The 23,970-nt window shown below is 44.3% G+C and overlaps 1 protein-coding gene and 1 long non-coding RNA gene across 4 annotated transcripts in view; both read right to left on the bottom strand.

Annotated features, from left to right (window-relative positions):
• Window positions 1–4,204: 4,204 nt before the first annotated feature.
• On the bottom strand, window positions 4,205–19,727 carry FAM183A (family with sequence similarity 183 member A). 2 transcript variants are annotated; one of them, XM_045476949.1, is made up of 4 exons: window positions 19,442–19,715; window positions 16,069–16,128; window positions 14,082–14,185; window positions 4,205–4,396 (listed from the first exon to the last, which is right to left on the bottom strand). In XM_045476949.1, the coding sequence occupies exons 1-4, from the start codon at window positions 19,569–19,571 to the stop codon at window positions 4,286–4,288; spliced, it is 405 nt and encodes a 134-aa protein (XP_045332905.1). In that variant the 5' UTR covers window positions 19,572–19,715; the 3' UTR covers window positions 4,205–4,285. The 2 variants fall into 2 exon arrangements, with proteins under 2 accessions (XP_045332905.1, XP_045332907.1); XM_045476951.1 differs by lacking the exon at window positions 4,205–4,396 and adding an exon at window positions 6,396–6,648 and having other exon boundaries at window positions 19,442–19,727.
• A 141-nt stretch (window positions 19,728–19,868) lies between these two features.
• LOC123597730 overlaps window positions 19,869–23,970 on the bottom strand; it is a 59,301-nt gene continuing 55,199 nt past the window's right edge. For both annotated transcript variants that reach the window (XR_006712232.1, XR_006712233.1), the window contains 2 exons: window positions 21,834–22,010; window positions 19,869–19,960 (listed from right to left, as the gene is read on the bottom strand). This is a non-coding gene — a long non-coding RNA (uncharacterized LOC123597730). The remainder of the gene's footprint in view (window positions 19,961–21,833; window positions 22,011–23,970) is intronic.

Here is a 23,970-nt window from a genome sequence, read left to right as displayed (position 1 = left end):
CAGATGCTGCCTGGAAGCTACACATAGGTTGGACGTGGGTGGGCAGGCCACGTTGCATGTTGGGTTTTACTCCGTGTTGATAGGGAAGTTTACCTGTCCTCCATCTCTCCGTTCCAGTTTAGAAACTGTATTTTTAAGGAGGCTAGAAAACTGAGAACTGTGTAGTCTTAAGCAGGAAAAAAATTCATTTTTACATTGTTTCCTTGTGGGATCATTGGTATACAAAAAAAGGACATTTCGGGGCGCCTGGGTGGCGCAGTCGGTTAAGCGTCCGACTTCAGCCAGGTCACGATCTCGCGGTCCGTGAGTTCGAGCCCCGCGTCGGGCTCTGGGCTGATGGCTCAGAGCCTGGAGCCTGTTTCCGATTCTGTGTCTCCCTCTCTCTCTGCCCCTCCCCCATTCATGCTCTGTCTCTCCCTGTCCCAAAAATAAATAAACGTTGAAAAAAAAAAATTAAAAAAAAAAAAAGGACATTTCTGGTCTTATGATACTTTCCAGTGCAAAAAGAATGAATTTAGTTTTTGTAAACTCATTTCGATTAACAAAATTCTGAGCAAACAGGTCCCGTTTTCAGAAGACCAAAATGTTTTACCCTGACCTATTTTTGACAATCTACAATATAAGCGGATGGAGTAATGTATCCATTAAAGACTTTGAATTATGTGTGGAACATAATTGAGAGTTTTAAGAAAGGAGAACACAGGTTAGCAGTAGGAAGGCCAAAAGTAAGTCATTACTGCTAGTACTTGTACAGGATTTGAAACTATGTTGCTACTTCCCCCCCTCCCCTTTTTTTCTTACATAGCGAATGGAATCAATTTCAGAGGTGTACTTCATAGAAGTCATTTAAGTCACTTCCTCTGCTGTTTCAGCCCTCAAAGGATCACCAGGGTGCAGGCAGTAGCATCCCTCATATTGCGTTAAATTGCAGTCCCATGCATGGAGGGATAGGTGGGGACCTGGCAGTTCTCAGTGCCAAGTGCAGGCTTTTCTTGCCGTGTGTGGATTTCGGTTGTAAGGGCCGTTCTTGCTATGCCTGGATTTCAGTGCTCAAGGTGGCAGTTTCTCAGCCACGCTGTCCACATTTCAGTTACTAAAAGTGTTGTTAACTGTGAGTAATGGCAGGAAGTAGCAACTTTGCTACCAGCTCTCCTGTCCACAAATCCCTACACGATACTTAGTGACCAGCTGTCACTGAAAGTCTGGTGGTGGGTCGTGGCACATCTCAGTTCACGCACAGGTGGCCAAGGGTGCACTTGTGTTGCCTCTTAGCCTCCCAGGGATAAACCCACATGACATTTTACAAAAGTAGGCAAAGAAGGATCAAGCAACCAAGAGGAAAGTGCAACAAGTAAGCGACCGTGATAAGGTGGAAGTGACGTTTGAATAGGATGCTAGGATGCGAGTGGAGCCGCAGGAGAAACAGGTGACGAGAGAATGGTGACACTTGCTTTCTGGAGACCGGATACGCAGCCAGAGAAGGAGCAAAAGTGAGCTTATAGACACGATGAGGAAAAAGATGGAGATGTCCCAGAGGAGGGGACACTGGTAGCAAACTTCATGTTAAAGGGACTCCTGGAGGTATTTTGTAACATTGAAAGGCCAAATGATAAAGTGTTGGAGGTGAATCCAAGCTTGGGGAGTCAGACAACTTGCCAAGGTGTAGAAAGGAAGTTTGCTGTGTCATACAAGGAAAAAAGGCAAGCACTGTTTTTTTTCACAAATGAAACACTTGATTCTCAGTGATTTTAATGTTTTAAGTTACAGTCTACCAAATATTAGTTTTACTATTTTTTTTCATTGTCTGCATTTAACAATAGAAGTTTTTAATACTTTGACGAACTTTAAAAAATGTATTCATCATCATGGATGTTGTATTTTTTTTTTTTTTAATTTTTTTTCAACGTTTATTTATTTTTGGAACAGAGAGAGACAGAGCATGAACGGGGGAGGGGCAGAGAGAGAGGGAGACACAGAATCGGAAACAGGCTCCAGGCTCTGAGCCATCAGCCCAGAGCCCGACGCGGGGCTCGAACTCACGGACGGCGAGATCGTGACCTGGCTGAAGTCGGACGCTTAACCGACTGCGCCACCCAGGCGCCCCATGGATGTTGTATTTTGAGAGAAGCATAAAAGGTAGACAGTTGATAGGCAGAAACGTGAGTCTAATTTTCTGATCTAGTGTAAATTATAAGATAGATCAGGTCCCTGGTTCTTTCTCGTCACAAAATTGTCAGCTCTGAAAGTGGTCGTTGTGCTCCTACAAGTCTGTTCCTTTAAATACAGCATGTTCAATTCCTTCTCAATGTCACCAAAAACAAAACAAAACAAAAAGAAAGCTGTTACTCTGTACCCAGGCAATCCTCACTTTGCACAGCAGTGCAGGACTGTTAAAATGAGCTGCTTGCAGCTATGGGGGTAGGGAGGGTGCTTGGAGCTTTCACCCCCTCTCTGGGCACACCCCCCCACCCCAGCACCTTGATGTGCTCACCAACTGGAAGCTCTCCCAATCCTACAGTTTGGGTTTGTTTTGTTCTTTTTTTCTTTTTTTCTTTTTTCTTTAATGGGGTTTTACTGCGTAGGCATGATTGATGAAATCACTGACCATTGGTGATGGTTCACCTCTTGTCCCTCTTCCCTCCCCAGAGGTTGGGGGTAGGGCTAAAGTTCCAAGTTTCTAATCAAGGCTTGGTCTTTCTGATAAGCAGCCCCCATTCTGCAGCTATCTAGAAGCTGCCAAGAGTTCCTCATTTGAATAAAATGTGGGGTGCCTGGGTGGCTCAGTTGGTTAAGCATCCAACTTCAGCTCAGGTCATGATCTCAGGGTTTGTGAGTTCGAGCCCCACATCAGGCTCTGTGTTGACAGCACAGAGCCTGCTTTGGTTCTTCTGTCCTCCTCTCTGCCCCTCCCCTGCTGGTGCTCTCTCTCGAAAATAAACATTAAAAATTTTTACAAAGAATAAAAGATGGCCCTATCACCTCTCTCAGTTAGGAAATACAAGGGATTTAGGAACTACGTCAGGAACAGGGGACAAAGACATCTATCTTTCTGTGATATCACAGGTAACCTGGTTCCGTTCCAGCAAAACAATTATAATGGTTAAGAGATACTGGCACATTTCTAGATGCCCAAGTAGTCATTACTAATTAGTCATCATTGCATTGTATGAAAATGTCTCCCAGGGGAAGGCCACTTGGATTTGCAGTCTTGATCTGCAGTTTGATCTGTCAGGTTCCAAAAGCAGGAGTGATCTCAGCAATAGATGGCTTTGCCTTTCAGGCATAACTCAAGAAGGGCCTAATGGAAGACATACATGGAGCAAGGTATCGGAGGGAAGATGTGGGGCTGCCGTGCCCTCTTGGGCACGCCCCCTCCCACACCCTCCGTGTGTTCACCACGGAGAGATTGAGAGAGAGAAAGTGGGTGAGAGCAGGGAAGAGAGAGGGAATCCTAAGCAGACTCCAATACGGGACTCAGTCCCACAACCTTGGGATCATGACCTGAGCCAAAAGACACTCAACTGACTGAGCCACTCAGGCGCCCCTCCCCCACCGGCACTTTTCCGATAGGACTTCAAGTGGTACTACGTGGGGGTCTTTAGAGCCATTTCATTTTTCCAGAGAGGAACCTTCCAGCTTCAAACCTGGGGTAAAAGCGCAATATATGTGTGGACTAGGGGTTCAATCTTACTTTCACCGATTTTCATTGGTGGTGTCACACCTCGCTCCTACCCTGTGTTTTACTTTGTGTCCCGGATCCTTGGGCTTTTCCCATTTCCTTAGGAGTAGGCCTCCACTGTATGAGGTGTTATGTGTCTGGCTGGTGTGTGTGTTGGTGGGGGGGAGGGTCTCCCTACCAATGTCCATTTTCAGTTCCCCGCCTCACACCCCTGTTTCTCTGAGTCAGAGGTGTCCCATTCGGCATGTCCCATTTGTGATTTCCTCACCTTCCTCCATCAGCTTCCCATCTTTTAAATATGTCTTCGGTCTTCTTGGTAGCTGATGTTCCTCTCTCATTCTCTCTGTTGTGCATCCATACCTTTTTTGTCCTTTTATTATCCCTTACTGGGATCCGGGGAGGCAGAGGAAATACTGTATGCATCTTAAACTGGAATTCTGCCGCCAGTTTTAAGATTAAGGATATGAACCAGTGGACTTGGGCAGAAAGGAGAAATGTGAGACTCCAAATAGGAAAAGTCAGACCGAGGCTTCAAAATAATCTTTAGTTATCCAGGCAGCACACACATTGGGTATTAAAGACAGGGCTGCTGTCACCGCTGGGACACTACTTGTGGCGATCATCCTCTCCCAGGCTCCACATTTTAGCCTTGTACAGAGTGATGTCATTGTAGACCCTGAAGTGGTTCAGCCTGCGGTCACCACGTTCGGGGCTGACCTAAAGAGGAGAACACGGGTGTCAGAAGGAAGCTTCTGGAGAGGGGGGATGACGTGGGTCCGTAGTTGGATGGACCCGGGCCCCAAAAGCACTGGAGGCTTCTCCTTGCTCAGCCTTGTTTGGGAAAAGGAGATGACAGCAATTGCATCAAAACAGTCGTAGGACTGAATGAGAGTACCTATATGCAACGTGGCTGCTCTTGCCTTTCCCAGGCTTGAGTTGGAGGCCACGCCTGTGGACTGCTGGAATGTATGCTCCACGAGGGCGAGTCCTGTATCTGTGGCACTCACTGCTTATCCCCAGCACCTAGAACAGTATCCAGCATGCACTAGGGATTCAGTACACATCTGTTGAATGAAGGAGTGGATGTTGTTGAAGCAGTCACACAGGGAACTAAGAGCAAGCACTCTGACACATAAATCTTACAGAAGCTAGAAGATTAATTTATGCAATTAACTGAAAGGATACATTTTCATCAAATGTTACTAGAAGAGCAGAAGCTGAGAGGTATTCGAGTATGGCTTCCCCAGTGTCCTACTATTGGGATTGGGGTTCTCTGCTAGTCTAGGGTCAGGCCCTGCTAGGGGGTAGGGAGCCAGCCCTAAGGTAAGTTAGGCCTGATCAATTCTTCTGCCCCCAAATGTATCACTCTGGAACTCTGGCTTAATTGCCTTTTATGGTTGCAAAACACCTGGATCTAACTTTTTTGGGAGGAATACTTTCTTATTATGCCAGCAGTGCCATCTGATGGCATTGTAATGATGAACAGGCTTGACCTATTTGCAGACCCTTTGCAACTCCACAGTGATGGCTGATCTGGCATGCACAGTTGGTTATCTGCGAGGCCTAGGAGGGTCCCCCTGGCCGGGACAGCCATACTTGTGCTTCCTGTCATGGCCGAGTGAGCCTGCCATGATATGTGCTGGTCAAAGATGCATTTCTGGGGGAAGGTCCGAGATGGCAGAGCAATATGGAAGTTTTTTGTGTCTCTTGTCCCTGAAATGCAGCTAGATCAACACCAAACCATCTTGCACACCTAGAAAATTGTTCTGAGGATTAACTCAACAAGCTGCATAACTTAAGCCACAAACTTGACAGGTATGTGGTGCAGAGAGGTTAACTGGGGGAGAGAGAAGCCTCAGAGGGCAAGGAGCTGTTTTTGCTTGAAGAGAGAGGATGGAGACATGGGGTAGAATAGAGGAAAGGCACTCCTCCTGAAAGCATCTGGAGAGAAAGAGAAAGAGTGAAAACACCCATAAGGTAATTAACAATAAAAGGAGAAAGGAGAGGATTTAAATTTCATTAAGACTCTATAAACAGAGGGAGCAGAGTCTGAAACTCTGCAGCTCGATACCTGATAGACCTCTGGTGGGAAGGGCGAATCCCCAGGAACAGACAGCGAGATCCGAGGGGTCCTTGGGCCACATGGGGAGAGGCAGTTCCCCAGCTGGGAGGACATTTGGTAGAGGTTGTGCAGCCTCCCCACAGGCAAAGGTTCCAGCAGACCCCAGAGAACAGCCACATTTGCTGGTGCTGGAATAAGGACGTTGAGGTGGTGAAGCCTGGTGCCAGATGTGTGTTGTCATTTTCCATAAACCCTGAAACGCTGCTGCTACACAATTGCGTGAACTTTTCCTGGGGCGGCTGGCACCCAGCCGCCGTCTCTGGGCAAATGCAGCGGCACGGTCATGTGAGCATTCCGAGGGGTGGCCAGCACTTGGCCACTACTCTGTGAGACCCTCCCCCAGAGGGCCTGAATGGGTCAAAACCACAGGGCCCTCAGAAGTGAGGGGTTTGGAAACAGCCCCATTGAGATAAAACTCAGGATGGAGGTGCCGCCTGGCAGGCTGACGACTTGGTTAAGGACAGGGAAGTAGTGGGGAGTGGGTGGAGGCTGGAGACAAAGGAGGGGTGCTTGATTGCCAGTGGGCAAGCACAGAGTTCTGATACTAGAGACTGGGTAGCTGGGTGACACAATTTTCACCGTTCCTGCACATGCATATACACACGTGCCACAACAATCCACCCCAGTAAGCTAAGCAGCACCATCTAGTGGAGAAATGGAGTTGTTACACCAACCCCTGGCCAACTCACCAACTGTGCTCTAGGAACACAAGTCTCTCCACCTGCTTAGGTACAGACTATAAAGTACTTCATAGTTTGACTTTAGGGGAAACTGGATGTAATTTCCATCGTATTCCTTTCTGTTTGCCTGTCCATCTATTCCACTTTTTTCTTTTTCTTTTCTTATTCTTGAATACAGAAAGAGAAAAAATTATTTTTATTTTCTGTTTTTATAAAAAGATTTTTCTTTAAAATTTTCTACTATGTTTTCCAGGGGTTTTTTTTTTGTAATTTTTTATTATATTTTACTTTCATCATTTCACTTTATTCTGTTTTATTGTATTCATTTTTTTAAAATTTCAAGTGTTTTCTTTTTTTTTTTCTTTTCTTTCCCTTTTTCTTTATTCTATCAAGGTCCTTTCAACAACCAGACCAAAACACACCTAGGATCTACATCCTTTATTTGATTTTTTTGTGTTGTTTTTAACTTTTAATTTTTATTTTATTAATTCTTTTTCTTCCTCCAAAATGATGAAACAAAGGAATTCACCCCAGAAGAAAGAACAGAAAGAAATGACAACCAGGGACTTAATCAACAGAGACACAAGCAAGATGTCTGAACTAGAATTTAGAATCACAATAGTAAGAATAGTAGCGTGGGTTGGAAAAAGCATAGAATCCCTTTCTGCAAAGATAAAAGAAAATCCAGTCAGGACAAAATTAAAAATGCTATAACTGAGATGCAATCTCAAAGGGATGCCACAGCAGCAAGGACAGATGAGGCAGAGCAGCGAATCAGTGATATAGAGAACAAACTTATGGAGAAAAATGAAGCAGGAAAAAAAAGAGGGAAACTGAGGCAAAAGAGCATTAGAGAACTCAAATGAGAATTAGAGAACTCAGTGACTCATTAAAAAGGAATAACATCCAAAAAAAAAAAAAAAAAAAAAAAAAAAAAGAATAACATCCAAATGATAGGGGTCCCAGAAGATGAAGAGAGAGAAAAGAGAGAAAAAGGGGTAGAAGTTTTATGTGAGCAAATCATACTGGAAAACTTTCCTAACCAGGGGAAAGACACAGACATCAAAATCCAGGAAGCACAGAGAACTCCCATTAAATTCAACAAAAGCCGACCATCAACAAGGCATGTCATAGCCAAATTCACAAAACGAAGGAAAGAATTATGAAAGCAGCAAGGGAAAAAAAGTCCTTAACCTACAAGGAAAGACAGATCAGGTTCACAGGAGACCTAGCCACAGAAACTTGGCAGGCCAGAAAGGAATGGCAGGATATATTCAATGTGCTGAAGTGCAGCAAGAATATGCAGCCAAGAATTCTTTATGTAGCAAGGCTGTCATTCAAAATAGAAGGAGAGATAAAGTTTCCCAGACAAACAAAAACTAAAGGAGTTCATGACCACTAAACCAGCCCTGCAAGAAATTTTAAGGAGGACCCTCTTAGGGGAGAAAAGATGAAACAAAACAAAAAAGACCAAAGCAACCAAGACTAGAAAGGACCAGAAAATACCACCAGACACTACAACTCTACAGGCAACACAATGGCAATAAATTCATATCTTTCAGTGCTCACTCTAAATGTCAATGGACTAAACGCTCCAATCAAAAGATATAGGGTAACAGAATGGATAAGAAAACAAGATCCATCTTTATGCTGTTTACAAGAGACCCACTTTAGACCTAAAGACATGTTTAGATTGAAAGTAAGGGAATGGAGAACCATCTATCATGCTAATGATCACCAAAAGAAAGCTGGAGTAGCCATACTTGTATCAGACAACCTAGATTTTAAAATAAAGACTGTAACAAGAGATGAATAAGGACATATATCATAATTAAGGGGTCTATCCACCAAGAAGACCTAACAAATGTAAACATCTATGCTCCCATCATGGCACACTGAAATATATAAATCAATTAATCACAAACATACAGAAATTCATTGATAATAATACCATAATAGTAGGGGTCTTCAACACCCCACTCACAGCAATGGACAGATCATCTAATCAAAAAATCAACAAGGAAACAATGGCTTTGAATGACACACTGGACCAGATGGACTTAACAGATATATTCAGAACATTTCATCCTAAAGCAGCAGAATATACATTCTTCTCCAGTGCACATGGAACATTCTCCAGAATAGATCACCTACTGGGACACAAATCAGCCCTCAACGAGTACAAAAAGATGGAAATCATAACGTGCATATTTTCAGACCACAACACTATGAAACTCGAAATCAACCACAAGAAAAGATTTGGAAAGTTAACAAATACTTGGAGACTAAAGAACATCCTACTAAAGGATGAATGGGCTAACCACATTGTTAAAGAGGAAATACAAAAGTACATGGAAGCCGGTGAAAATGGTAACACCACAGCCTGAAACCTCTGGGACACAGCAAAGGTTGTCATAAAAGGAAACTATATAGCAACCCAGGCCTTCCTAAAGAAGGAAGAAAGGTCTCAGATACACAACCTAACCTTAAACCTTAAACAGCTGGAAAAACAATAGCAAATAAAACCAGAAACCAGCAGAAGATGGGAAATAATAAAGATTGGAGCAGAAATCAGTGCTATTCAAAAAAAAAAAACAAAAGAAAACAAAACAAAACAGTAGAACAGATCAATGAAACCAGAAGCTGGTTCTTTGGAAGAATTAACAAAATTGATAAATCTCTAGCCAGTTTGATCAAAAAGAAAAAGGAAAGGACCCAAATAAATAATATCAAGAATGAAAGAGGAGCAATCACAACCAACACTGCAGAAATATAAACAATAATAAGAGAATATTATGAGCAATTATATGCCAATAAATCTGGAAGAAATGGAAAAATTCCTAGAAACATTTAAACTACCAAAACTGAAACAAGAAGAAATAGAAAATTTGAACAGACCCATACCAATAAAGAAATCGAATTAGTAATCAAAAATCTCCCAAAAAATGAGTCCAGGGGTGGATGGCTTTCCAGAAATATTCGACCAAACATTTAAAGAAGAGTTAACACCTATTCTTTTGAAGCTGTTCCAAAAAAATATAAATGGAAGGAAAATTTCCAAACTCTTTCTGTGAAGCCAGCATTACCTTGACTCCAAAACCAGACAAAGACCCCAGTAAAAAGGAGAACTACACACTAATTTCCCTGATGAACATGGATGCAAAAATCCTCAACAATATATTAGCCAACCGGATCCAACAACACATTAAAAAAATTATTCACCATGATCAAGCGGGATTTATACCTGGGATACAGATCTGGTACAATCAATATCTGCAAAACAAACAATGTGATTCATCACATCAAGAAAAGAAAGGACAAGAACCACATGATCCTCTCAATAGATGCAGAAAAAGCATTTGACAAAATACAGCATCGTTTCTTGATAAAAACCCCCAAGAAAGTAGGGATAGGAGGATCATAACTCAAGATCATTAAAGCCATATATAAAAGACCCACCCCATATCATCCTCAATGGGGAAAAACTGAGAACTTTCCCCCTTAAGGTCAGGAACAAGACAAGGATGTCCACTCTTGCCACTGTTAGTCAACATAGTATTGGAAGTCCTAGCCTTAGTAATCAGACAACATAAAGAAATAAAAGGTATCCAAAATCGGCAAGGAGGAAGTCAAACTTTTACTCTTCACAGATGATGATACTCTATATGGAAAACCCCAAAGATTCCACCAAAACATTGCTAGAACTTATCCATAAATTCAGCAAAGTCACAGGATATAAAAATCAATGCACAGAAGTCAGTTGCATTCCTACACACCAACAATGAAGCAATAGAAAGAGAAATCAAGGAATTGATCCCATTCACAATTGCACCAAAACCCATAAAATACCTAGGAATAAATGTAACCAAAGAGGTGAAAAATCTATACACTGAAAACTATAGAGAGCTTATGAAAGAAATTGAAGGAAACACACAAAAAGGGAAAAATGTTCCATGTTCCTGGCTTGGAAGAACAAATACTGTTAAAATGTCAATACTACCCAAAGCAATCTACATATTCAATGTAATATGAATGTAATACCTATCAAAACAACACCATCATTCTTCACAGAGCTAGAACAAACAATCCTAAAATTTGTATGGAACCAGAAAAGACCCCAAATAGCCAAAGCAATCTTGAAAAAGAAAACCAAAGCAGGAGGCATCACAATCCCAAGACTTCAAGCTATATTTCAAAGCTGTAATCATCAAGACAGTATGGTACTGGCACAAGAACAGACACTCAGATCAATGGAACAAAATAGAGAACCCAGAAATGGACTCACAAACGTCTGGCCAGCTAATCTTTGACAAAGCAGGAAAGAATATCCAATGGAATAAAGACAGTCTCTTCAGCAAGTGGTGCTGGGAAAACTGGACAGTGGCATGCAGAAAAATGAACTTGGACCACTTTCTTACACCATACACAAAAATAAACTCAAAATGGATGAAAGACCTAAATGTAAGATGGGAAACCGTCAAAATCCTTGAGGAGAAAGCAGGCAAAAACCTCTTTGACCCTGGCCACAGCAACTTCTTACTCAACACATCTCCAGAGGCAAGGGAAACAAAAGCAAAAATGAACTATTGGGATCTCATCAAAATAAAAAGCTTCTGTGCAGTGAAGGAAACAATCAGCAAAACTAAAAGGCAACCAATGGAATAGGAGAAGATATTTGCAGATGACATATCAGATAAAGGGTTGGTATCCAAAATCTATAAAGAACCTATCAAACTCAACACTCAAAAAACAAATAATCCAGTGAAGAAATGGGCAAAAGACACGAGTAGACACTTCTCCAAAGAAGATATCCAGATGTCTAACAGACACACGAAAAACTGCTCAACATCACTCATCATCAGGGAAATACAAATCAGAACCACAATGAGATACCACCTCACACCTGTCAGAATGGCTAACATTAACAATTCAGGCAACAACAGATGTTGGCGAGGATGCGGAGAAAGAGGATCTCTTTTGCACTGCTGGTGAGAATGCAAACTGGTGCAGCCACTCTGGAAAACGTTATGGAGGTTCCTCAAAAAGTTAAAAATAGAACTACGACCCAGCAATTGCACTACTAGGTATTTATCCAAGGGATACAGGTGTGCTGTTCCGAAGGGGCACATGCACCCCCATGTTTATAGCAGTGCTATTGACAATAGCCAAAGTATGGAAAGAGCCCAAATGTCCATCCACAGATGAATGGGTAAAGATGTGGTATATATGTATATATATGTAATGGAATATTTCTCAGCAATCAAAAAGAATGAAATCTTTCCATTTGCAACAACGTGGATGGAACTAGAGGGTATTATGCTAAGCGAAATAAGTCAGTTAGAGAAAGACAAATATTATATGACTTCATTCATATGTGGAATTTAAGATACAAAACAGATGAACATAAGGGAAGGGAAGCAAAAATAACATAAAAACAAGGAAGGGGACAAAACATAAGAGACTCAAATATAGAGAACAAACTGAGGGTTGCTAGAGGGGCTGTGGGAAGGGAATGGGCTAAATGGGTAAGGGGCATTAAGGAATCTACTCCTGAAATCATTATTGCACTCTATGCTAACTAACTTGGAGGTAAATTAAAAATAGATAAATACATTTTAGAAAAGGAAATAAAAAAAATGGATGCATTTCCACATGCATACTTTGTACCCACGGGAGCCAGGCCTTTTGTCTTTAAGAAAATGAAGACTAACAAGCTAAATTACTTGTGCTTCGTAATATTTTTAAAGTTGCTTAATTATCTACGTTGGATAGTTTACCTTCACAACTCTCTGTCCCTGTCCTTATACACTGTATGTTAGTCCCCCACCCCTCCTCCTCCTCTGTCCCTTTGAGCACTGCTCTCCTGGATTCAGTCCCCTTGTTCAGGTGGGAGGCTCCTGCTGGACCCACTTCTTATCTCCCAGTCTCCTCTCTCTAAGGCAATGCCCCACCTCTGAGGAGGAGCTGTTGCAGCTATTTGCTAAGTCCTTCATTCATTCACTCATTCATTCATTATTACTCAGCTGTTTACTCCAATCTCCCCATTGTAGCGCCTCAGCAGAACCACACGTCCCAGACTAGAGCTGTATAAATAGGCGAGAAGACCAGGCCCGCGGCAGAAATTCAAGAACTACAGTGTGTAGGCAGTTCTTGGGAATGTGCACACTAGAAAATTACTCAGTAGAGGAAGACATCTGGGATCAAGCCAAGGGGCCAGGAGAAGCACCCCATCGGTCCTTGGCTGGGCTAAAGCTCTCCTTTCTATTCCTCCTAACCCACATCATAGCAGCTCCCATTTATTGAACACTTACTATGTGCTGGGTACTGCCCTAAGCAGTTTATATACATTGTCTCAGTTAATTCCCACAACAAACCTTCAAGTGTCTATATTATTAACCCCATTTTAAGGTGGGTAAATGGAAGTTGAGAGGTTCTGTTTCCACAGCTAGAAAGTGGTGGAGCTGGGATTTGCACTCCAGCGTCTGGCACCAGAGCCACCATGTTACATTGTTGCACGGAATTGAGCTGAATGGTGCAGGAGCAGGAGACATGTGGTGTTACAGAAACGTACCAGGAAGGTGCCCAACTCTACCTGGTGGGGAGTGGGGGGGTGCACATCCCTTAATGAGACTTTATAATGAGGTGCCTCCTGAGTGGTCCTGAAGGCTGAGTAGAACTCCCCAAGGAGTACAGGCTAGGGATCAGGAGGCAGGCTGCACGAGCAGTAACCTAAGGATACAGGGTGTGCAAGACCTTGGTGCCTTTGAGGTAATGAAGGAAGCTCCGACAGAGCTGAGGAACAGTGTCTCCAGCTTCACATCAGGCGCGAAATATGCAGATGGACTAAAAGCCAAGTGTTAAAAAGACACAACAACTTGGGGGGAAATCTAAAAGGAAAGCTAGTCATTTTGCAACTCTGGACAGTGAAGGTGTTTTCCTAAGCAAGGCACAAACCCCAGAAACTGTGAGGGAAAAGGCTGGCACATTTGACTACTTAAAAACTAAAACTTTCTAAGTGACAAAAGACACGAGCAAGTTCAAAGACAAACGTGGCAGGAAGTTCTTCAAATTCTCTGTTCGAAACCTTGCTTTTCTTCCTCAGTAACAGAAGCCCCAGCACATGTTGGGTGACAATGTGCTGATGATTACATTTCCTGGGCTCCTCGCAGCTCCTGGTCCCCTTCCACTCGAATGAGGTGTGTGTTACTAGCATTCCCATTTTACAGATAAGGGAGTGGAACCCTGTGATGTTACGTGCCCAAGATTGCCCTAGTAAAAACTGGTACAGCAAACTCAGGCAGTCACCGGCAACTTTGGTCAACACTTACACGGCAGTTGCTAGGTGTTAGGCACCGTTTAAGGCACCTTACAAATACAACCTCCTCTAATCCTCATAGCAAACTTATGAGGTGTTATCTGTAATATCTCCATTCTACAGTGAGGGAACAGAGTCAGGAAAGAGTTTAGTCACTTACCCAAGGTCACACAGCTAGGAAGTGGTAGCCAGAGTGGAAACCCAGCCAGTCTGGCTTCATATACTGCTCTTTTAGCCACCACCTCTGTTGCCTTTGGGCTCCCGAAGTAAAGGAGCCACACTTACCAAGGGCTCTGAGTCCCATCCGATTTCTTGGCTTTCAGTCTGTGTCTCTGGGTATTTCTTCTTTGGCCCCAGGGCAGCATGGTGAAGAAGATTTAGAAACCTGGCTGGGAGATGAGGCATGAGTTACGAAGGAGGCAGGCTTTGGGTCCGAGAGCTCCCATGCTCTTTACCCTGGCCACATCCTTCCTTGGAGATATGGCACATGGCCTCAGGGGCCTGCCAAGGCCTTGCAAAACTCATCTTTCAGCAAGTATTTGTTGAGCACAAACTCTGTGCCAGGCACTGTGCTGCACCCCAGAGGTAGAGCAGTGTGACAGTTATGGTTCGCGCTCTCCCGGAGCTTGTGGTCTAGGTGGGGGGATAGGGGACCCAATACACAAGGGGACAAATAAACCGGATGGTTATAGTGATGCTAGCTGCGTAGAAGGGGGGAGGCGAAGGGGCACGCAGAGGCAAGGGTGGCTACTTTAGACAGGATGGTGAGGGGAGGTCTCTCTAGATGCCAAGCAGGAGCCGGCCCTGAGGGAGAGGCAGGGGAAAACCACACTACAGGCAGCAAGAACAAAGGCACTGGGGCACGAGCAAGCTGGGCCAATGTGGCCGTGGTGGAGAGAGGAGGCAGCTTGTAAGAAGGTCAGATCCTTCGCACGGTGATATATATGGCCACCACCCCCACACGTATTTGTAACTCCACAGCTTGAGCACTTTAAAAGTTTCATTTTTCCATTTCTACCCTACTAAGTCTCAATTTGAGAGGGGCGGTTTGACAGTGGGAAGAACCTGGGCTTCGTAGTCAGGCATTCCTGGCCCTTCCACTACTGGCCTGACAGGTGGTTTAACTTCTCCAGGCCTCACTTTGCTCATCTGTAAGATGGAAGGCAAATATCTACCCCAGCAAGATGACTGAGGATGGATGAAGGAATGTTAATTAAGGGCTGGCATCGGGCTGAGCTTATCCTTAATATAAGCAGTTAGCGATCAACTGCTGCTTAGCTCTCAGGCCCCTCACCACCTGCTCTTTTCCTTATTGCTGCAAGCCCCCAGCTCCTCTCCTTTCCTCTAGCTGGGCTACAGATAGCACGCTTAATTCCTCTGCTGCTGCTCTATTAGTCTCTTGTCTGTCTCACTATGATATGAGATCTTCCCTCCTCCTACCCACCCCCACCTTCCTACCCTGACCTCCTACATAAACCTTGCGTCTTTCCTCCATCAAATTCTACTCTAAGAAGGTAGAGGGAGGAGGAGAGCTTGCCAGGAAGGATTAGGCTTTCCATCAAATTCTCTTCCATCCTTCCTGAGTGTGGCCCCGCCCACTTGTATACTGCAGCCATGCCAAACTACCCGCAGGTCTTGGGCCGTGCTGGTGTCTCTCATTTCTGTGCCTTTCCATATAACTCAGAATGTCCTTTCAGTCTCCTTTACCTGACCTACTCCACCTCACCATGTTACCACCTCCTCCAAGAAGACTTCCTAGAACTCCACTGTTGGACTAGGGCACCTGTTTTCTATGTTGTTGCCACATCAATTTTACTCTCAATTTCCTCATCTGTCTCCTTCACTATGGTATGAGGTCTCTACCCCGCAGATACTGTTCTAAGTACTTGCATTACTTTGTTATACTCACAACAACCCTGAGAGATAGGTTCTGAGAAGTTAACAAATCTGCCCAAAGTCACAGCTAATGAGGGGCAGAATCAGGATTTGAACTCAGTATGACTTCAGAACCTCTGCTTGTAACAGCAAAGATGTTTGGTGAGTGGATGAATGGATACAGTGTCAAAGCTATTAGGAGCATTTTTCTTGGTTTGGCAGTTAATGAACCTGCTGTATGGTTGAGTATGCCAATCTCCAATGAGCTTCATGAGTGTGAGCCCAATTTTCAGATGATCAAAGTGTTGCCCTAAGGTACCGCTATCCCAAGAGGCCTCCCTAGCCAGCTGCGTATCTGTGCTCTATCTCAATGGTGTTCATAAGCCCTGGGACTTACCATCTTCAGGTTCCTCCAGGTTATCATGCCAAGACATGGGCTTTCTGGTGATTGTGTGAACTAGAGAAAAACAGCATCACAAGCTCATGTTAAAACATTCACACCCTGCCGTCTCGATGACCCACCCTAGGCCAGACACCTGCTGAGCATTTTCTGAGTGTTTGCTGCATGTCAGGTGTTGTGCTGGGCACCAGGGAATAAGGCCCGCAAGGACCTCACAATCCAGAGAGGCACTGTCCAGCATAGTGGCCGCCAGTCACATGTAGCTACTTGAATTTGAATATTTGAAATTAAATACCAATTAGAAATCCATTCCATGGGCACACTAGCCACATTTCAAGGGCTCAGTAGCCACAGGGGGCTAATGGCTACCATTTTGGGCAGCATAGATATAGAACGTTTTCATCATTACAGAAGGTTCTCTCAAACAGCGGTGGTCTACAGGGATGTAGACATACCAGGCAGCCAAACAAGGTTGGACACGCACTGATCTATCAGAAGACTATGTGAAAACAGAGGTGCAGAATCCACAGACATCCGTTCAACCCATAATTACTGTGCACTGGAGACAGGGCTATAAACAGAGAAAGTTCCTGTGCTGATCTTCTATTTGTGGTGACAGACAGTAAACAAATAAATATTTGGGCCAAAATAAGTGAGATGTAGAACAGTAAAGTATTTTACACGGGTAGAGAGTTGATGGTGGGATGGGGGGTGAGGGTGTCTCATCTCTAAGGAGACATATTAGAGCAAAATTTCAAACAAAGAGAGGGAATGTGCTGTGTGAGGACATGTGGGAAGAATCTGAGAGTGAGCTTGGTGAGTTTGAGAAACATCAAGAAGGCCAGAGTACTGCAGTGCAGTGAGTTAGGTGGAGGGCAGTAGGAAATGAGCAGAGGCCAGAAGGAACCAGTAGTCTCCCAAGTGATTTTTTACCTCAGACTCCTACCAGTAAAACCTTCCGAGCATGCGCCTAATACATGTATATTTATATAGTCTCTATATACTATGAGCAGTATAATTTTTCTGTACGCCTAAAAGTAAACATAAATACAAGTTCTAGCACAAATACAAGTTCTAATATTTCCTGACTTTGTCCCAATGGATCATATGAATCACGTGCCCAAGGGACAAGAGCCAGGAGATCTAGAAAGCCTGAGTGTTGCCTGAAGGGATTATTTAAATTGTGGGAATGGAACAAGTTTAAACAGAATTGGACAGTTAATTTGCATTCCTGAAATTAGTGGTTGGGAGCTCCAGAGGAAAACTAGATTAGTTATGAGCAAAATGAAGACATTACATTTTCTGTACTCTCACCACACACACACACACACACACACACACACACACACACACACACACAGGGTAACTGAGGAGATGGGTATGCAGTTTAGCTTGACTGTTGTAATCATCTCACTCTGTATATGTATATCAAAACATCATGTTGTACATCTTAAATATATGCAATTTTTGTTTAGAAAATCACATTACATTTTCTCTGCAGAGCTGAGCTGCAGTGGACTACTGTTAATTAGGCCCGGAAGTTGGGGGAGAAATTCTGGAAGAAGAAATAATGGTACCGAAGCGGGGGAATAGTGTGATGTATTTAGGAAATCCATTCTATTTAGACATGGTGGGACAGAAGGGAGTGTGTGGCTGGTACAGAGTGGGCACTAAAATATTTATTAAAGGAGTAGTGTGCGGCTGGGGAGGGGAGTCCCAATGGGGCTGGGTGGGCAGCAGAGCCAGAATCACAGGGGTCTTCTGTACTGACTGGTTTAAACCTCAGTTCAGAAGGTGTGGAGCCACTGAGGATTTTACAGAGGGAATGGTGGGATGGAACTCACTTTTAGTGTAGCTCCAGGAGGATGGAGGGGTGGGGGTGTGGGGTCAGGAGGGCTTGGAGGAAGAGGGTAGTTATCTCTCTCTCTCTCTCTCTCTCAGTGCAGACAGAAGTGAGGAGGCTTGGGGGTGGGGGGAAGAGGCTGGAGAGGTGGACTCAGGCCCTAATTAGAGGGTGGAAGGAAGTGAGAAGTAGAGATGCCTCCACACGCACCACAGTCTTTTGCTGAGGTAAGAACCCGGAAGGGTCAGGTGAGAGAGATGTGACCACTTCCACGTGTTTGGAGTGAGGGAGAGAGAGACTGAGGATGACTTCTAGGCTACTAACGTGGGTTGTGGTAACTTTTGCTCAAACAAAGATATTCTGGAGTAGCAACAGGTGGGGGAGAGGTGTGGATGCCCCCAGTTTTCCAGCTGGTGAGTCTGAGGTACCCATGGGTTGTCCAGGGGAAGAGAGCTGGGCAGTGGTTGGGTTCATGGGTCTGGGGCTCCTTTTGAGACCCAGAGTCATTCAGGGGCAGCTGATGTTACCAGACCAGATGCAAGCACCCAAAGAATGTGCCAAGTGAGAAGAGTAGGAGCAGGGCTGTTTTATCGGGGGACGCTATGGGCCCTGAGTCCACCATCCCTGAACTTCCTGAAGGGCTAAGACATTACTAGAAGCCTGGAGAAAACAAACAATCAAACAAACAAACAACTAGCTTATTAACAACAAACCAAAACACAGAGCAAGACAAAACATAAAATCCTACAGCCCCTCCAGTAACCCTCTGTTTGTTCTCCATATTTATGAGTCTCTTATGCTTTGTCTGCCTCCCTGTTTTTATCTTATTTTTGTTTCCCTTCCCTTATGTTCAGCTTTTTTGTCTCTTAAAGTCTTCATATGAGTGAAGTCATGATATTTGTCTTTCTCTAATTTCACTCAGCATAATATCCTCCAGTTCCATCCACGTAGTTGCAAATGGCAAGATTTCATTATTTTTGATTGCCGAGTAATACTCCATTGTGTGTGTGTATATATATATATATATATATATATATATATATATATATATAGCACATCTTCTCTATCCATTCATCTGTGGATGGACATTTGGGCTCTTTCCATACCTTGGCTATTATCAATAGCGCTGCTATAAACATTGGGGTGTATGTGCCCTTTCGAATCAGCACTCATGTATCCTTTGGATAAATACCTAGTAGTGCAATTGCTGGGTGGTAGGGTAGTTCTATTTTTAACCTTTTGAGGAAACTCCACACTGTTTCCCAGAGTGGCTGCACCAGTTTGCAACACAAAAAATACTATTTAATCGCGGTGCGTGTGCATTTTAACATATTAATGTATTTGATGGGATGCGGAGTGAGACAACCCTCACCCCCAACAATCAAGAGTCCTGAAATCTAGGAATGGGGGCGAGGTCAGAGAAGGCGTCTCCTACTGTGCTGCACCCCGCACTTCTGCCCCGCACCCTCAAGGCCCCTCCTTCCTGCCCCTCCCCTGTCCCCTTCCTCTGCCCCAAGCACCTCTCACCCTTGCGGAGGGGATTCATGTGGTACTCTGTGTAGAGTTTCTGGGTTCTAAGCTCTTTGAGGTACAATTCGCGCAGGATCTGGTTCTGATGGACCTCATCGATGATCACCTCCTTTTGGCGACCGGCCATGACTTGGCTCCGATCAGATCCGTCCAACTACTTCTCACTGCCCTGGATGGCTTGCGGGTGCGGGGAGACTGCCATCTCCTGGCAACGGCGTCCCACGCTGTCTCCAGGCAACGGCGTCGCCTTCCGGCAACGGCGTCGCCTCCCTCGGACCCCCTCCGGCCCGCCCATCCCCCTTCCCCCAACCTTATACTTTGCCCCACTTCCTTCCGAAGAACCACTAAGCACGACTCACCTTCCCCAGCTTCTCAAGACCGTGGTTACTAGGACCGCCCCTGCATAAGACCGTGGTTACTAGGACCGCCCCTGCATACCGTCAGGAAAGGATGCCGTCCAGCGGCAGACCCCGGAGGTAATGGGCTTGATTGATCCTCACCTTGGACAGTCATTTCCTAAAAAAGATTTTGGGAGGAGTCAGAAACCTCTCTCCTTTTAAAGCAGATGCCTAGACTCACAAAACAGATAAAGGTCTATCTCACAAAACAGAGGAAGTTCAAGTCTGACAAGTTATTCTGGCCCTTATCACCCATGTGATACAGACAAGAATTCTTTCCTAATATAAATAATTTGGGGGACTTTATGGTTTATTTCGTTTAAAAATTTAATTGTGATAAAATACACATAACATAAAATTTACCACCAGAAGCATTTTCAAGGATATAGTTTAGTGTTAGTTTAGCGGTTCACATTATGTGAAACCAATTTCCAGAATTATTTCACAGCCATTAAGCAACTCCCCATGTCCCCCTCCCCCTAGCCTGTGGCAACTACCATTTTACTTTCTTTTTCTATGAATATGACAACTCTAGATACCTCCTATAATACAGTTTGCCAGCCCATGCACTTTTCAGCTAAGTGCTTCATGCATTGATCTATCCATCCATCCATCCATCCATCCATTCATTCAGGACACAGTGTGGTCCAGGATGTGTTTAGGTCTGGGACCCAGTGTTGAACACATCAGTTATATGACACACAGTTTCCTGAGCCCAGCCAGCTACTTAATGGCTCCTTGTTTTAGCTCCTGCTGCTCCTTGCCCTTGTCCTGGAAGGTTCTTTCCCCCTTGTCTGTTTGGAGAACACGTGTTTATAATGAGCTCACATGTAATCTTTCAGAAACCTTTCTGGACTCTATAGCCCCTAGTCCAATTTTTTTCTGTGCCATGTTCTACTCCCAATCTGTAGTTCCTGGAATACTTTACTAAGCTTCTTTGTTTATAGGTAAGTTACTCGAGAATAAGAAATATATCAGGGCCATCTCTGCACTGCCAGTACCTGGCATAGTGTGGACAGATATAGGTGTTTGGTAAATGTTTGCTAACTGATTGGATGTCTGATCAGTTAGTACTGTGATCTTCTGCTGACATCATTACATAAACCCTTACATGATAAAGAAAGGCAAACACACTTTATCACACCACGGCTGAGCCAAAGAAGCCTTTGTTACTCATCATCGTGAGCCACACCTGGGTCCCTTTTTCTTTTTCTTTTTCTTTTAATGTTTTACTTATTTTTGAGAGAGAGACAGAGGGAACCAGTGGGGGAGGGGCAGAGTGAGAGGGAGACACAGAATCCGAAGCAGTCTCTGGGGTCTGAGCTGCTAGCACAGAGCCCAATGGGGGGCTCGAACTCATGAACCATGAGATCATGACCTGAGCTGAAGTTGGACACTTAACCAACTGAGCCACCCAGGTGCCCCTGGATCCCTTTTTCTAGCAAAGGCTCAAACAGCCTTCTAAAGATTTCACTACGAGGGTGCCTGGGTGGCTCAGTTGATTAAGCATCTGGCTTTTGGTTTCGGCTCTGGTCGCGATCTCACAATTTCATGGGTTTGAGCCCCACATTGGGCTCTGTGCTATAGCAGGGAGCCTGCTTGGGGGTCTCCGTCTCCCTCTCTCTCTCTGCCCCTCCCCCACTCACACTATCTCTGTGTCTCTCAAAATAAAATAACTTTTAAAAAAAGTTTTCACTACCTTCCTAAGCCTAAGTAGAGATGAACCATCATTCTAGAAGTATTTGTCCCCTGCTAAACTGACCTTTCTTCAGCTTGGACCCAGTGGTCCAGCATCCGTTCCTCCATACAAGGCTAGGGCTAGGGAGAGGCTCAGAAGGAGGAGAGGTGGGAGTCACTGTAACTTTATCTCCTCTCCACTCCAGTCTCACATTATTATGTTTCCCAGGTGCCCTGATATGGATTCTGAGCACATCACAGCCCAGCCCACTACAGGCTAGCCCAGTGACTCTGTGGGGCTACCTTCTGCTTACCTTGGGCCATTCCAAGCCATCAGTGTGTTTCTAAACTCCCCGACTATGTATTGAAAAAGCTGAAGAGGTCTGGCCCTCTAGTTTCTCATCCAGTGTCTGAGGTGGCAGATTTCTCTTGAAATCTGTGTTACCATCTCAATTGGAAGCAGATGTAGAGACCTAGGTCATGGAAACCAACTAGAAAAATATAATAGAAAATGCCATTCACATTAGCAATAAACTGAATTATCTAGGAGTTAACCTAACAAAGAATGCATGAAACTTTTATGAAGAAAAAAAAGTAAAAATAGGTATCCCTATCCTACAAAATGTCTTAATAAATAAAGAGCTATACGTTGTATGCTGGTGAGCTGCTATGCAACAGTTAGAACCACAAATTAGATCACTGCAGCTGTAAGGGCAGACCTTAAAACAGGGCTCATTGAAAAAACTATCAAAGGCTAATGTTTAAGTGTGGAGGTTCCTCAAAAAATTAAAAACAGATCGGGCGCCTGGGTGGCGCTGTCGGTTAAGCGTCCGACTTCAGCCAGGTCATGATCTCACGGTCCGTGAGTTCGAGCCCCGCGTCAGGCTCTGGGCTGACGCTCAGAGCCTGGAGCCTGTTTCCGATTCTGTGTCTCCCTCTCTCTCTGCCCCTCTCCCGTTCATGCTCTGTCTCTCTCTCTCTCTGTCCCAAAAATAAATAAAACGTTGAAAAAAAAATTAAAAAAAAAAATTAAAAACAGATCTACCCTATGACCCAGCAATAGCACTGCTAGGAATTTACCCAAGGGATACAAGAGTGCTGATGCATAGGGGCACTTGTACCCCAGTGTTTATAGCAGCACTTTCAACAACAGCCAAATTATGGAAAGAGCGTAAATGTCCATCACTGATGAATGGATAAAGAAATTGTGGTTTATATACACAATGGAATACTATGTGGCAATGAGAAAGAATGAAATATGGCCTTTTGTAGCAACGTGGATGGAACTGGAGAGTGTTATGCTAAGTGAAATAAGTCATACAGAGAAAGACAGATACCGTATGTTTTCACTCTTATGTGGATCCTGAGAAACTTAACAGAAGACCATGGGGGAGGGGAAGAAAAAAAAAAAGGTTAGAGAGGGAGGGAGCCAAAACATAAGAGACTCTTAAAAACTGAGAACAAACTGAGGGTTGATGGCGGATGGGAGGGAGGGGAGGGCGGGTGATGGGTATTGAAGAGGGTACCTGTTGGAATGAGCACTGGGTGTTGTATGGAAACCAATTTGACAATAAATTTCATATTTAAAAAAAAAGGCTAAGGTTTAAAGTATAATCCTATTACTTAAAACTACAAACAGACCAACTCTATATGGCACAAGATGGAGTCTACATGGTACAGAGTGAATGTAGGAGATTGGAGAGGCAAAACAGAGGGTAAAATAAGAAAACAAGACTTTTCCTTCTGGGCTTGCTCTCCTGCTGCAAACAACTAGGCAAATGCAGACCCTGGGCACCGAGTGGCACTGGACTGTGATTCCTCGAGAGAAGGGGGACAAGTGAGATGAACCCTACAGTCGCTCCACATTTCTCTCTGGAGACACTTTCTGAAATATGCAGGGAAGGGAATCCCAAGCTGAGCAGGTGATACTGGCTGGTTGGGGAGACACAGACTGAGGTTCAGGAGTGTGAGGCAGCTGACAATTTGTGGAGCAGGAAATTGGAGGGAGGAGTGGGGGAGAGAGGGAAGGAGAGCCAAAGATGTGCATGGAAACCCCTTGAGTCTTGCCTGATACTAAGAAGGGCGAAACTCAGTGAAGTGACTGGGGAGCTGTGAGCCCAACACCACCCAGAGCTCATATAGGATGGAGAGAAGAGTGAGTTCTGGCCACACAGGGTAGAGAGTCCTAGTTGAAGGTGTTGGGTAGAGGCCCCCAGAAGTTTACACTTTAGTAACAGGACTAAGCTAGCTTTAGAGAAAACGTTGGTCTAGCCTTTCCCCAACAAAGTTCACAAACAAGCTCTGAAAGTACCAAATGGATCCACAAATGGCCAAGTGGCCTGCCAGAAAGATTTCCAATACCTTTTAAAGAAAACAACAGCGGTGTCTGGGTGGCTCAGTCGGTTAAGCATCCGACTCTTGATTTTGGCTCAGGTCATGATCTCAAGGTTC

The sequence above is a fragment of the Leopardus geoffroyi genome, chromosome C1 (assembly GCF_018350155.1).
Source record: "Leopardus geoffroyi isolate Oge1 chromosome C1, O.geoffroyi_Oge1_pat1.0, whole genome shotgun sequence".
Lineage (NCBI taxonomy): Eukaryota > Metazoa > Chordata > Mammalia > Carnivora > Felidae > Leopardus > Leopardus geoffroyi.
Note: the sequence above shows the minus strand (reverse complement) of the source record. Positions and strands in the feature narration are given on the sequence as shown.

What these genes read in the sequence shown, in the direction of transcription:
- FAM183A (XM_045476949.1), bottom strand. Translation starts at nt 19,571, where the DNA reads ATGGCCGGTCGCCAAAAGGAGGTGATCATCGATGAGGTCCATCAGAAC. An exon ending in CCTGGAGGAACCTGAAGATG is followed by an intron (nt 14,186 to 16,068) that starts GTAAGTCCCAGG and finishes CTCATCTCCCAG; the next exon opens with CCAGGTTTCTAAATCTTCTT. An exon ending in GATGGGACTCAGAGCCCTTG is followed by an intron (nt 4,397 to 14,081) that starts GTAAGTGTGGCT and finishes TCTCCTCTTTAG; the next exon opens with GTCAGCCCCGAACGTGGTGA.